This window comes from Petromyzon marinus, chromosome 44, assembly GCF_048934315.1.
Source record: "Petromyzon marinus isolate PM22_M1 ecotype Great Lakes invasive population chromosome 44, UKy_Petmar_22M1.pri1.0, whole genome shotgun sequence".
NCBI lineage: Eukaryota > Metazoa > Chordata > Hyperoartia > Petromyzontiformes > Petromyzontidae > Petromyzon > Petromyzon marinus.
The window spans coordinates 707123-722733 of record NC_133710.1 but is presented as its reverse complement, the minus strand read 5'-3'; the positions used below and the strand labels follow the sequence as shown (position 1 = coordinate 722733).

Here is a 15611-nt window from a genome sequence, read left to right as displayed (position 1 = left end):
CCCTCCCCCCCCCTCGTGCTTCTTCACGCACCTTTCAGCTGTTGTTGCATTTCCTTCGTCACTTCGTCACTTCCCATGTTTCTTATCCACATCGCGACGGGTTACTTGCACCGATTGAAAACCTTTTCCCTCCAGGTACATTGAACGCAGTTTTCACCATCGGCGAGGCACGGAGCTAACTCCATGCCCGCGCTCAATTGTCATCTCTATACAACCCTAATTTGCGGAACGCAAACAAAGTTGCGTCCCGTAACGTGGTGTCAACAATGAGAAATGCTACCCTGAGATTCGCGAGCTCTTGCGACGTGAGTGTGCAGCCCAGTAAATGGCTAATTTGGTTATCCTCGTGGTTAGCTGTTCACAGCGTGGCCCATTTGTGCAGGGCTCACAGTTCAATTCCCACATTTGCTTGGGAATTCCTTTGGGGAATCACTGCTGCAAAGGGGGAGCGTTAAACGCGTTATGTTTTCTGTATGCATTCTAATGGTGGCGATGTGGCACTAACCATTGGAATACATCATTCGTTTTAAGCCGCGTACTGTACTCTTGTTTCCAGCTCGGAGTGTGATAAATGATTCTATTTGTGCAAGCAAAAAAAGAAAATTTTATCTTTTCTCGTTAACCACTCCCTTTATTTATTTATGTAAAAAGGTGGTGTCATTATTTGCCCTGGTCCTAAGTGGAATAAATTATATTTAAGGATGTATTTTTATATATATTTATCTCTGTCGATTTGTTTTTCCAATCTTTATTTTACCTGAATAAACTGTGCTTACTTAATTGAAAGCACAGTGGATGGGCCTTACCTTTCCAAACATGAGACTGATACGTGGTGAATTACTACCGTGCAGTGTTAGTGAAGTATCAGCAATGTGGGTGCCACCCTGGTTGGCCCGAACAGAGGCAACCAATGGGTGCCTAACGCCTCTGTGTGTTTATGTCCAATATCTAAACAGGTTTCATCCTTTATTCAAGAATATTAATAATATAAAGGATCATACCTCGATGAAGGAGCCATATGTGTTTGTTTTAGAAAGCGGAAGAGTCAGTCACAGGCAGAGGAGGGGGGGAAAGTCTTAAGTCTGGACTTGAACAGGAGCAGGAAGTTGACAGCAAGGATGGCTTGGGGAAGGGAGTTCCAGACCCACAGTGTAGCGGAGAAGAATGAGCATCCTCTGGAAAGCAGAGATCGACTGGGGGCTCTGACAGAGATCTTGGTTGCAGGAACAGAGAGCATGTGAAGAGGAGTAGAGTGAGATGAGAGTCAACAGCTTAGCAGGGGCGAGTCCATGAAGGATCTTGATGGTTGTGATTTCAACATTGAAATGTATCGGTGAACGTACTGGAGTATTGGGGTGACGTGGCCACATTTATGGTTGTGGGTGAGCAGTCCGGCATCGATATTTTGGATAATTTGGGCTCTGAAGATCAGGGATCGTGGGAAGGCCATAGAGGATAGAGGTTCGGTAGTCGAGTTGTGATCTCATCTAATTTCATATTTCTAGAGCGCCTTCAGTCAAGGTGCTTAACATTGTAACAACAACAAAAAACGTTGACAGAATAGAATGATGCCACAGAATAATGAACAATGGTCTCGTTGGCAGCTGGGGTAAGGATACGATGATGTTTGTGGTAGGTGTTGCGCAGATGGAGGTGTGAGGTCCTGCAGAGTGAAGCTACTGCTGCATATCTGTGAAAAATTGCTTCAGAGCTTTTCGGATTTCACCCGGATAAATAAAGATTCTGAATGAAGATTCTGAGATCTGTGGGAAGGGAACGAGAGCTCGGGATCGATGTTAACTCCGAGGGTCTCACGCTCCCCACCAGAGTAATTTCAGAGCTGAGTAGGACCCACACGTAAGTGGAGTCTATTTGTGTAAAAAACGGCGAGAGTAAAAAAAAAACACTCACGCCGTGCTGTCGCAGACTAATTTGGGTAATCCATTAAACATCTTTCCGAAGATCCGACCGTGCCGTCCAGTGCTCGCCGAGCTGCACTGGCCCTCCGGTTGCCAAACGAATACATTATGAGATCGCACTCATTACACGCAAAGTGCTTGCCACAAATGAACTACAATGCCTTGCTGATCTCGTCAAGGAGCATAAACCATCGCACTAACTCCGGTCATCCTCGAAGTGGATTTTGGCTGGCCATCGATGCGCTTCTCCGGCCATCTGGGACGCTCTCCTCTCCGATATTAGGAAGCCACTAGAGCTATACACTTTTAAATCTAATTGAAAACTAATTTCTTTATAACTGCTTTTTGTGTTTAGTTTGTTGTCCTTCCCCGCACCTCCGATTAGCACGGTTGGCTACGTACGCTGCGGTACCACGCACCGGTGAGACGCATGGCAAACGTCTCACTGGCACGCGGTACCTCGGACCGGTGTGACACGTGGCACGCGTCTTACTAGTGTGACACGTGGCACACGTCTCAACAGTGTGACGCGTGCCACGCACCGGTGTGGTGCATGGCACGCGTCTCACCGGTGCGCGGTACCTCGGACCGGTGTGACACGTGGCACGCGGGGCGCCCCGCAAAAAGGAGGGGAAAATGGAATAGGATTGCGGAAAACGGTTTTTGCGGAACGTGCGATTTCCATGGCGCCGCGTCTTCTGTGTTTGCCGCCGTCACGCATACATAACGCTCCCGGTCATTCGGATGTCTGGCATGTGACCTTCTGGCCCGGCTAACCTGAAGCTGTGTCTGTGTTACTCGCTGTGCCTCCAGTCACCCTGTCTGTGATGGATTCTATAACACGGATTTGCCAGGGTAAGCTTCTTCCCCCGTGTTACCGTGGTGCCCTGCCTGTCAGCCCCCAGCTTACCTCTCATTCCCGTTGAGAGGCGGGGGGCGTCTGCTCGAATGCACGGAACAGTTTGGTTGCGCGCAGAAATGTTGTTAATGGGACATTTTTTTATTTTTTTGTTTATTGGATATGATTATTAGGTGTGCTCTGGGGCCCACTTTAGGCGCTAATCACTGATTTATACTCCACGACCTTCGCCCTTGCTTAAAATATTTGTTTTATTTAATTTCACAGCTGCTGTTTTATTTGACATACAGCCCCGGTAGGTCCTATTTCACCGAATATTTGATTGAAGGATTTAATAGACACTCTCGTTCAATGTCTCCCACGAGTATTAGCACATAGATAACTTAAAAAAAACATACTTTTTGAAAATTAAACCTTGAAACTGAATAGTTGTGTATTTATTTACCTTAACATCCTGCCATCTTAAAAGACAAGAGATGTATAAATTCCTTTGTAATTTAATTAAATTCGATCCATTATTGTAATCAACAACAACAAAACCTTCGCCACAGAACTCATGAACAACGTTATTCAAATCATTAATATCCTACGCAAACATTTTGTGCCATGATCCTTTTGCTGTCACCAGACATATGAGGCTGCCACACGTATTACATTTGTTATAAGGTTCCCACTACCAGTAGAGTCCTCTATTTGCGTAATATTTTTTCAAAGCCTTGATGTCAAGGTGTGTGCCAATTATTCATTCGTGATTTCAGGTTGCAGCATGTTTGCTCTTGTAGCAATGCACGCCTTTCAAAGTACTCGTACGGAGACTCTTCACCGTGGCTTGTCAAAGGAAACTTGCCAATCCTGCGATCCACAATAAACGGACGTATTCAACTCGAGAGAAACTCAGTTCGCTTTCCCACGGCTGTCATGTCAGGATGCCCTTTGGAGGATGGCATGTCTATATAATGATAATGTCAACCAGGTAAAAAACCACTGCGATTTTAGGCAATGGGCAGACGTGCATTACACAAATGTTCGTCTCAGCAGTTTCTAGCAGTGAGTGCATCCGATTGCTACCTCGTGATTGTTGATTTGTTTTCCCTGCGCATTCGCAGGAGTGCACGTTTAGGAAACTTGAGGCGCGAAGACGCAAGGACATTAATTACAACGGGCACGTGTTTACAAGTTTACAAGCACGACGGCCCTTTGGTCTGACTTGTGCTTGTTTCTCACTTGCGTGATACTTCGCCTTTGCTCGGTGATTTGTCCTTGGATGCCAATCCAAGATCAATCGCTACATAGACAAATTGTTTAATTCCGTACAACCTTCAATTTAAAATGCTCGCCCACGGTTCGTGAAGGACTTAAAATTGACGGGCTTTTATTTTTTTTGTTTGAAATTAACGTTTATGATAAAGACCTTTTTTTTACTTCATCGCGCAAATTCCCGTGGAACATTACATTTAACGGCTCGCGTATTTTGTAGTGCTCAGCCGACGGGGAAAAAAACACGTAATAAATTATGTCAGAGTGAAGACTGTATGAAGCTAGACTGCGTGGTCGTACCACCGCTCTTGAGTGTGTAACATAAAGAAAACGAATTTAGTGTAACGACTGAAACTGATGTTGGGCTGTGTGCATGTCTATAATGTGTATTCTCTTCCCATCCGTTTTTGTTCCGCTTGTTCGAGCAGCTATCAGGAAAGCAAAGAGTTTGTCAAGTAAGGGAGTCCATTGTCGTCGTGGTTGTTGTGGGTGGTCAGTGTGCTTGTTGCATGCAGTGCCCAGTCCCCTCCCCATGCTTCGTGTCCACTGTGACTTGCTGCCACTCCGCTCTCCTCGGTGTGACGTTATTCCCCAAGAGCGGTTTTTAGCCAGATATACGTTACGCATTCACTTTGAAGTGCGAATGGGCCGTCCTCAATGTCTGCAGAGGCCATTACCGAATCTGCTGTGACCAAAAGCGACAATCTTTTTATTCAATTGACGGATGGAAATCCTCAAGCCCCCTTCTCTCTTTTCTTCTTCTTGCCATGAGGTGACATGACGAATGTGTTCTGGCTAAAAACGGTGCGTGTCTGCGTTGTCCCGGGTTGCCCGCCTCTACGGGTGGCGCAGGACATGGGGAGGGAAGGGGGAAATGTCAAAAACGGAAGCCCCATCCCTACGCACAGCTTTTGCGCTCACGTCCCCATTTGTCCATAGCCGCTGGCGATCCCTCTCTGATAGGATGGAGGGACCCCTGAGCTCGGGTTCTGAGCCACGAGTGACATTCACTTATCAACCGGTGTGAAAAATGAATGTAGCATCCGACGCCCAAATTATTACTGCATCTGATCGACTGACATCGTAGCCTTGGGGAAAAAAAGCCGCATGAGCAACGGTTGCGGGAGAGCCACACGCACACGCTCCGTGTGTTGTTCAACCGGCGTCCGCCGTGCGTGTGTCCTCTCATTGCCGTCGTGTCGTCTCGCCTCGGGTAAGTATGCCAGCGTCGTGATATGCCACCAGTAATGCCCAATACATTAATTTGTCGGTGAGCGGCCTCGGAGGCGTCATGTTGACGGAACTTCGTCAACTTTGCCCCGGTCGTGCCTTGGGGGTAGCTTTGACACAGGTGTGTTGTACAACATTGCATCTCACTTATGCACGCGTTGTGTATCAAACGCGGTCGGATCATTATTTGAAGCTGTTGTTGTTGTTTCATTTTAATGTTGATGGGCTCATCAAACAAAAACGTGCTTTCAATTATTTAGTCATCCTCACCACCACATTTGTCTGTACACACAAAACACAGATGTTTGAATCTTCATTCTTGACTTTGTGAGAGTCTTACTTTTTTTTAACACTCACTGCACGCTGTTGCTGCCTGTGACTAAAGCACCAAGAATGTGGCCAATCTGAGAAGCTAAGCAGGCTTGAGCCTGGAAAGTGCTTGGATGGGTAACTGTTATCGCATGAAGCAGGGGTCGCAGGCCTTCTGTGCAAAAAGCTCAGGAGCAGAGGGCATCGCAGCAGAACCGATTGTTGTGTTACATTTCTGTACATCTTCGACTGCACTCTCTGCCATCACTAATCCCACAACTGACCGGCGTCGTGAAGTATGTTCAGATAACCACCACGACTTACAAGGGGCGCGGGGAGGCCTTCATCCAGCAGTGGATTGCCAAAAGGTCTGGACATGTGCACAGAGTTGCTACTAAATGGCAGACGGTGGAGGAGGGTGATCTCACCCTGGTCAATGTGACTGGTCACGCTACATTTTGATAAACGAGTTCGCGATGCTGCTGCCGTGGCAGCATACCACTCCCCCTCGCCGCACCGGTCCACCCAGCAGTACCAATGAGTCCCACCTCACTTGGCGATCGGTAGGGTAAAGTGTGGCTACTCCCCCCTATTCCAAGTCAAACCAGTGTGGAAGAGTAGCCCAGACACAGTACCCTCTAGAGGTGCTATCTGAAGCTCCTTCTGCCGGCAGTGGCGTGTGCAAGCAATCGCAGGACTGTGCCTTTATCTTTACCGATTGTAATTGATGTTAAAATGAACGTTCCCCTCCAGCTTTGGATCGTCACAATTTGATTGACCGATTGCATGGTTAACATGGCTACGTTGTGTATCCTTTCCAAACGCCGTCGACCGACCGTATAGATTATGTGAATCGTGCGGGTTTGCTTTATTGTATAGACCTACAGTGTGTGTATCTTGGCATGCGGTGCGATTATTTTGTTTTCAGTGCAAAGGGAGAAAACTGTACATTTTGGCTTCCACGCTTTTCTTAGAAAGACGCTTCCACACCAACGCGCTGCGTGCGCTGTGCCACAAGCCGGACGTTCCGAGTTCTGTTGTTGAACCTCGTGACGTGATGCGCGCAACTCGGCACCAATTTGCAGCCACTAAATGCAGCCACCCTCCCCTAACGAGCATCCAGAAGGGCACTTTTTTTCCACGAAGAGAATCGATTAATAATGTGCGTGCGTGCGAGAGAGAGAGATGTGAAGTGCACAGTGTGCATTCAACAACAGCCATTACCAGGCACAGCTGGCGGCTGGATGTGAACACAGCTGATGGAATTAACGCATCGGGGGAAAAATAAAACTGGAGAAGGAAACATTTATGCAATTGATTATTAAACAAAGAAAGTATAGCGCTACACGGGGACAGTCAACGCCTGGTTCGCCAACACTGGCGGACAAGCGGAGGTTCATCGCTGCCGCGAAGATTCTCGCTCCTCCATTTTTGGCGATTTGCGCGGCCGACGGTCGAACGCATCTCGCTTCGGTGGAGCGGCGATGTGTTTCGCTTCATGAGGACGTATCCTCCACGCCGACATATTGGAAAGGATTTTAAGAGTTTATTTCTATTGAATGGCTTTTTTTTTCCCCGCGCAAAAGAGAAATGGGGGGAGTAGAAAGGCTTCTCGTGCCCCGCTCCTCTCGTACACGCGGAGCGAGGCGTGCGAGCGCGCCAGCTTGCAGTTCACGTTACAGTTAGCGCCGGCGGAATTTACTGCCATCAATTTTGGTTCGGCATGCAAATTGCCTCCTAATGAGACCCGCGGTGCAGGCAGAGCACTGCGGGGAATTCCACCGCAGCAGTCGCATTACTCGTCCCCGCGAAGAGACTCGAGCCTTGCAGTCCCCGTCAGCTCGCGGGCAGTTGTCACAAATCTCAGCGACTGTGACCACAGCGCTTCAATAATTAACAACAGCGCCCACCGTGAAATGTGTATTCTGTTGAGGTCTTTTTTCCCTTTGTGAAATTAAATTCCCCACCCCCCCCGGCTGTGCAGCAGAGTCGCTCACAGTGCCAGTCTGTGTTCAAAGCTGCATGCCACCCTAGGTCGACTTTGTGAACCACGAGTTCCAGTTGTTTGAAGGTAAAAGCCCCTGCTCACGCCAATGGTGGCCAAAGGGCCTCCAGGTGAGGGAGATCAAGAATGTCCCCCCCAGCAACAAGAAGAATGTCCTCCCAACAACAAGAATGTCCTCCCAACAACAAGAATGTCCTCCCAACAACAACAACAAGAATGTCCTCCCAAAAACAACAACAACAAGAGTGTCCTCCCAAAAACAACAACAAGAATGTCCTCCCAACAACAACAACAAGAATGTCCTCCCAAAAACAACAACAACAACAAGAATGTCCTCCCAAAAACAACAACAAGAATGTCCTCCCAACAACAATAACAAGAATGTCCTCCCAACAACAAGAATGTCCTCCCAACAACAAGAGTGTCCTCCCAACAACAAGAGTGTCCTCCCAACAACAACAACAAGAATGTCCTCCCAACAACAACAAGAGTGTCCTCCCAACAACAACAAGAGTGTCCTCCCAACAACAAGAGTGTCCTCCCAAAAACAACAACAATAATGTCCTCCCAAAAACAACAACAAGAATGTCCTCCCAACAACAACAAGAATGTCCTCCCAACAACAACAAGAGTGTCCTCCCAACAACAACAAGAGTGTCCTCCCAACAACAACAAGAATGTCCTCCCAACAACAACAACAAGAATGTCCTCCCAACAACAACAAGAATGTCCTCCCAACAACAACAAGAGTGTCCTCCCAACAACAAGAATGTCCTCCCAACAACAACAACAGAATGTCCTCCCAACAACAGAATGTCCTCCCAAAAACAACAACAAGAATGTCCTCCCAACAACAACAAGAATGTCCTCCCAACAACAACAGGTTACTTTCCTTACTTTTCCACGCTGGTCTGACATCTCTGAGGTGGGATGTACCCACAATTCAGTGCCAATGTGATTTAAGAAACTTGCCCGATATGTTTACTGCTGCTCCAGTAGGTTGAATCGAACTGGCAAACTCTGCATTGCTGGTCCAACAAAATCATGTTTTAGGCAAATATAACACCTCACAATGCTTGGGGGTTAAATTTTTATTTAAAGCTTTCGTGACTGCAGGGATTCATATTCTTGTTTCTTTCGGTAAGGTCACGTAGAAGGGAAACAATAAAATAATAAAAATATAAAACAATACAATTATCATGACGTTTCGACTGCAACACAAGCAATCATCATCAGGTGTGAAAACCACAACAAGAAATTTTCAAATTTCAAATTTTCAAATTTGAAATTTTCTTGTTGTGGTTTTCACACCTGATGATGATTGCTTGTGTTGCAGTCAAAACGTCATGAGAATTTAGTTTAATATTTTTATTATTTTATTATTTAGTTTCCCTTCTACGTGACTTTACAGAAAGAAACAAGAATAGAAAACTGCTTGGGAGTGTCCGTGAAGCCGTAACTATATTTCCGGTTGCGCAGGAATCAATAATGGTGAACATTTAAAGCCGTAAACGTTACTTTCTCCACACCGAAACATCACTTTTCCAAGTGAAGACAATTTCATCTTCCTGTGGACATCGCCTTGCCTACAAAATACCTACTGCTGAGATGGAATCGATTCACTGTCTACTTCGTTTAGCACGGTTGACCACGTACAGTGCGAAAGAAGTTCAACGTACATACGTACATTAAGGTCGAAGGCGGTCTTTGTTGTTGCTGCTTATGAAACAGGATAATTTCACTCACATAATCGTACACCTTTGTCTATAAGTTTATAAACGATGAAAATAGTCGTTGGGCCAAAATTAAATCGTTGGTGAACACTTTGGGTTAATTAATTAATAATACTCCAGAGTTTATAAACTCCACAATTATCGAGGCACACATTCCCGTGCTCGTCCGCCTAATTTGCTTTACTGACAACGCCACGACACCTCCGTCAAGTAACACCATGTCCCATCTCATCGGTGACGCTTTTTAGCACAATGCCTCTTCTTCATAGCGCATCGCTCTCTGCTCTGGATTTTCACAGGTTCAGTTGCACGTAAAAAAACTACCGGAAGAGAAACAAAATGAAAAAAATAAAAATGTGTTCATTAAATAGCACAGTGTGAGATAGGACTTTTATCGCTGTCTATGATTCATCATTATCGATGAGGATATGCATTTATCTGTTCCATTGAATCTGCGTTGATGTGACATTTTTGCTGGTGTCATCCAATTGTTTTTTTTAATGCACTGTAAATTTCTTTAAATACGAGTGAAAGTAAAATGTAAAAAAAAAACATTTATATTAAGTCCTTCGTGAGCCTTTTCAGTCAAAACGTTCTCAGTCGCTGCTCCCACGGCTAAGGAGGCTTTCCTTCCTGTTAAGTCAAAGCCCAAGGCCTCCTCCATGTTATGTGCCCATGTCTGCCTCACTAAAGCATACATCGTAAACATTAGTGGCGTTGTGGAGCTTATAAGGAACAAAATAGATAAGCAACTAAATATTTAACCTTCATATATCTGACTCTCCGCGTCAACAAAATACATAATCCACTGCCTTCTATCAAGTGCCTTCATCCACATTCCACCACAACGCCATCGCTTGTTTCCTCTCAAGGCCCTACAATTTCCACCCTTCTACCCATAGTTTAATTAAACCAATACAAAATATCATACGCCTCTTCAAACGCTCCATGCAGGCATGTCCATGTGTACAGCTCTCTGCGCTTTGTAAAACCAAGGTTGCAATCGCATTTTTTATTATATTCGTTTGGCTCCGATATATCTTGTCTCGTTGCCTGAAGGCGACTTGTTGAGTCTATTGTCCCGCGCACTCGTTTGGATATTCATGAGTCTCACCGGGCCCCTTACAAACATTTACATGCCGAGTAAGCAGCCACACGTTGTGCACTTAATGCCATCACCATAAAGAGGGCCTCAAAGCAAGCAGCAGACTGCTTAATGCTAATGCCAATACGCGGCCGTGCTTTGTTCACGTCAAATGGCAGAGTAAGGATGGTAAGGATGGGACAGCATGCGTGCATATGCGTTGGCGCAGATGGATAATGTAGCATTTCACATTCGCTTTGCAGATTGCAGGGTTCAGTGCCCAGTTGTCCAAATAGGGCAGACGTGTGCCCATCTATAATTTCAAGCGCATACCGTATTATTTGGATAAGACACTTTTCAAAGTAAGACGCACTGCAAACTTGTCCCCGGTGTCAATAAAGCTAAACAAATTTGGTCACACAGACACATACCAATTGGATTATAAGACGCAGCCCCAACTTTAGATGTGTAGTGTCAACGATTCAGAGACATACTCTTTGGTTCTATTCGGTAAAGTCACGTAGGTAAAAATAAAATAACAAAAAATCACGACGTTTCGGCCACAACACAAGCGGCCTTCATCAGGTGAAGGGACTGGACTGTCCAGAGGACAGCGTTGGAGTGAAGACAGCAAGCCCAGGTCGCGTCCTTTAAGCTGTGTGGGAGGAAACAAAAAAACGCCTTGACAAAGGAATTAGCATAAAAATATGTACTGGACCGGCACGGTCCAGTACATGTGGCCGAAACGTCCTGATTTTTTGTTATTTTATTTTTACCTACGTGACTTTACCGAATAGAACCAAAGAGTATGGATCCTTGCAGTCACGAAAGCTTCAAATCTAGCATTCAGAGACATAGTTTCTAGGAGGCACTTTCTTCATGAATAACTTTCACGGTCTCGTCCACTCACTCTCCCCAGTAGCTCAGCCCAGCCTGTACACGACACCGGCCGTCTAACACTGACGGCGCTGACTGAGATAGCCAACTGCTCTCCTTCGTAGCGCAACGTCTAGCGGAGACGTTGAGCGACGACGAGACGAGTCCACTCCCAGAACCGGCAGCCGCGAGCCCCCCGCTCTCGGCTCCTTTTATGCTCCCGGCGCGGCCTGGCCCCGCCCTGACCGCGCCTCCCTTCTCGAACCCCCTAGCAGCAGGTTCCAGGGGCCTCCAGACGGGGTCCTCCGTGACCCTTGCCCCAGTTCCTCCGCTCTGCCCACACGCCGTGCTCACGCCCTCACCGGCGTGGGTGCTGTCTGTCCACCACAGCTGCCGCTGCTGTCCACCAGCCGATGCTATTACACGACACACGTAAAACACAGGGGGGAAATGCGTCTTATAATCTAGAGATTACGGTGTAAGCGGAACTTATTTCTGTCTCCACATATAAATGAGTTTGTATTGAGTTTTGAAGATGGTTTTGCCTTTTGGTATTGTATGAACGTAGAGCATGGATAGAACATTAGAATCGTAGAGGCCGTGGCAGCAATTAGACGACGTTCGTGTTGCCCAACTGAAACAAAAGAACCCACTGTGGTTGTGTTCACCAGCGAAGCCGCCGCTGTTCAGCAGCAATGGATGCATTTAAACGAGATCCGCAGTCAGTGCATGCAGCGCGCCCTGTCTACACACGCAGTGATGCTCGCGTCGTCCGCGATTAGCAGCACTGATGTGAGCATGTTGTCGTGCTTGTGGAAAGTTCCCCACAGACCCAGAAGCACGTGTTGACAATTTGCTCCACTGTAGAGTAAGCACGGCGTGCTGCCACGGCTCTAACGGTCGGCGCACGCCACTTGCGGCCCGCGGGGCGCCGATTGAATCTCCCGGCGCGGCAGTGGAGACAACGGGCAATGTTCTGACCCCCCACACCCGCCTGTCCACCCAGCAGTAGGGACCAGTGATGCCACAGTTCATACGTCGGCAGGTCACGTGTGGTGAGGTAGAATGTGGGTACTCACCTCTTAAGAGGTGCACGTGGACGAGTAGAGCGACATGACCCTCTGAGAGAGGCTGTCTCTAGAGCCCCCTTGCGGAGTCTAGAGGGGCTCTCTGGAGGGGCTCTAGAGAGGGGCTCTATAGAGGGGCTCTCTGGAGGGGCTCTCTGGAGGGGTTCTCTAGAGGGGCTCTCTGGAGGGGCTCTCTAGAGGGGCTCTCTGGAGGGGCTCTAGAGAGGGGCTCTCTGGAGGGGCTCTCTGGAGGGGTTCTCTAGAGGGGCTCTCTGGAGGGGCTCTCTAGAGGGGCTCTCTGGAGGGGCTCTAGAGAGGGGCTCTCTGGAGGGGTTCTAGAGGGGCTCTCTAGAGGGGCTCTCTGGAGGGGCTCTAGAGAGGGGCTCTCTGGAGGGGCTCTCTGGAGGGGCTCTCTAGAGGGGCTCTCTGGAGGGGCTCTCTAGAGAGGAGCTCCATCTAGCGGAGGCCCAGTCCGCCAGCAGAGGTGAGAGCAGTATTTGCAAGGCTGCACCTTGACCTTTTGTCGTTTACAGTATACACGATACAATTTATATTCATGACGCACCGTTAATGCAACCACACCTCACATATAGAGTGCACGTGGACCATTTGACAATTTTAAGATTTTCTTTTTCAGTCAGCAAAGGGCGATGATGATGGATAACTATTCTACAAGACTGGAGAGGGTTATTGAGATGACACTTTTTGTGGACGTGCAAATGAAGACCGTTCACAAAGAGAGAAGAGACAGTCAAAGGCAGAGTAGAAGTCCAAATTACGACACTTCACAGAGGGGAAACAGTCAACCGTGGGCAGAGTCGAGGCAGCTGTCACATCTCCACTGTCGGTGGTGATGGAGACATTGACACGATTTCACCAACAAAGAAATGAGACGGGATGGACCGTTCACGGACACCGTGAATCGATCTCCGTGTGTAGATGTGATGCAGGCCTCCCAAGACTTCGCGAGGAATATCTTAACGTTGGCCAGCTGCTCTTTGATGTGCGTCTGAAATTGTTTTCGTGTCCGTGGCTTGCTCGTAGTTCGACAATGTTAAATACACTCGTCGTACGTTTATATCTGCACATACTCCTTGTTTGCTCATGGCAAAACTGTAGCCGGTTAGTGCTTGCGTGCGGTGCCTCGGAAGACATTTCTAAGGGCATTGTTGCAAAGCCGTGTACTCGCGTAAGGTAGTTGCAGTGTTTGCGTTTGACGTATGGTGTCTTCTTTATTGTTTTATAACGCTTTCCAACTGAGGTCGAAAGCATTCAATGCGTTAGCTCCATCCGCCCGCCTGTTTGTCCGCCTGCCTGTCTGTCCGAAACTTGGTGGCACGATAACTCTTGCAAGGAAGATGCAATGTGATTCGAAACTTTATACAAAAAGTTGTGTTGCTATTCGGGGCTTCCCGTAGAGAAAACCGGCCGCACTGATCAAAGGGTTGACCGTGCACACTCCCCAGCAGTGCCGCTCTCCGAGCCATCGCAGCCTACGGATATCCTCCATCCCACTTGAGAGTGATCGCTGTTATCGCTGACGAAATACTGCGGAGGCCACATGGAATCCATGCGTATGCATGATATGTCTTCCTCATTTTATTTTTAAGTTAAATGTAACGCGATCTGTGTGTGTGTGTGTGGTGCCGGAGATGTTGGACATTAGTGTGTGTTACCCGACCATAGCAGTTAGGGTTGCCATCTGTCATGGTTTTCCCAGTATCGTCCTCTTTTTGAGACAGCTGTCCTGGGACATGAAACAAACAAACAAAAATCATTTTTGAACGTGAATTGCTCAAATAATAATAATAATACGCCACTCAAGACGATGCATTTACGTGTGGTCCCCCCCACTTTGAGTATCGCGAGATATTATTCTTGGCATTTGTTAACTCAGAGGTGGCAACCCTTGCGGCCGTGCCGAGCATCTTGTCACACTGAGCTCGCGGTGTCGTTTGTTGTCCGGCAGGTCGTGGGTGCTTGGGGCCATCGCCCTCCTCTGCCTGCTGGGTCTCACCTGGGTGTTCGGTTTGCTCTTCATCGACAAGGCCACGCTCGTCATGGCCTACCTCTTCACCATCTTCAACTCCTTCCAGGGCATGTTCATCTTCATCTTCCACTGCATCCTGCAGAAGAAGGTAACGATAACAACAACAACAACAACAATGGTTATAAACTAAAACTAAACTATCGTAGAGGGCGTTCGTCGAGTGCCCACGGACGGCTGATTATGGCTGTGCCTCGCCCAACGCGTGAATGCGGAGAATGGGATTTGACTTTTTTCGCGTAATTCCTGTTATCCGTGAAAAAAAAAGACCTGCATAACAGCAATTTTTGTAGATGGATTTGGGGCTGCATATAAGAGGAACTCCGCAGTATTTTTTTTTCTTACTGATGGGTGAGAAAATGAATGTAAGATCAAACTTATAATTTGGTGCTTCTGCTGCTTTGGCAGCGGTGCAAAAGCACAACAATAACAACGATCAATTCAACTGGCTCGTCGAAAATAAACAATGCCGTGGCCTCATCAGGAACAAATATATAATCGGCCGACGTTTTGGGCAATGGCCCTTCTTAATCGCACGTGAAGCAGGTGCTTTGCCTGAAACGTCGCAGGACAGTATTGAGTTTAAAGGTAAGATTAGGTGCATGGGATGAGAGTTTTACATGAAAGGATAATTGACCATGGGACCCATAAAGGATGATTACTGAAGGAGTGCACCATTTGGCATTTAAAAATCCGGGGGTCAGTTACCCTCCTTCACTTCGATGTCCCCTGCCTTGAATGCCTTTAGTGTAGGGTGCTGCGGTGGCGAGGTGTCGACAACCTCGCCTGGTATGCAGGGGGTTGTGGTTTCAAACCCGACCCTGTTCTCCCCGTGGTCACGTGGGTGTTTCTCCAGGTCCTCCGGTTTTTCCCCCATCAACGTCACGCGTTTATACATTTCCACGTGAAAAGCTACTTCGTTAACCTATCATTTGTGGCCACCTAGCTTCTGAAAAAGAGCTATATAGCTTAGTGGGCCTTATCTTCTAAAATAAAAACATAGTTTAGTTTTAGTCCCCACATGTGCAAGAAGCACTGAGATGCTATAAAAGGGAAAACTTAACATTTCTAAATGATCACTGGCGTGGTACGATGTGTCCGTGCACATGTGCACGCACGCATACACATGACGAGAGTGAAGTGGCTGTTCATAGCGGTCTAATTACGTTGGTACATTATGTACGTGTATTTCTTCGCGTACTTTCAGATCACAAACAAACTTCGC

At 47.3% G+C, this 15611-nt stretch overlaps 1 protein-coding gene across 14 annotated transcripts in view; it reads left to right on the top strand.

Moving 5' to 3' along the window:
• LOC116951953 (adhesion G protein-coupled receptor L2-like) overlaps positions 1-15611 on the top strand; it is a 350495-nt gene that overhangs the window by 309954 nt on the left and 24930 nt on the right. For 8 of the 14 annotated variants that reach the window (XM_032970862.2, XM_032970863.2, XM_032970865.2 and 5 more), the window contains 3 exons: positions 2733-2774; positions 4464-4490; positions 14309-14477. In XM_032970862.2, the coding sequence (XP_032826753.1) occupies positions 2733-2774; positions 4464-4490; positions 14309-14477 (238 nt within the window). The remainder of the gene's footprint in view (positions 1-2732; positions 2775-4463; positions 4491-14308; positions 14478-15611) is intronic. The other 6 variants (XM_032970875.2, XM_032970874.2, XM_032970867.2 and 3 more) reach the window with 1 other exon arrangement.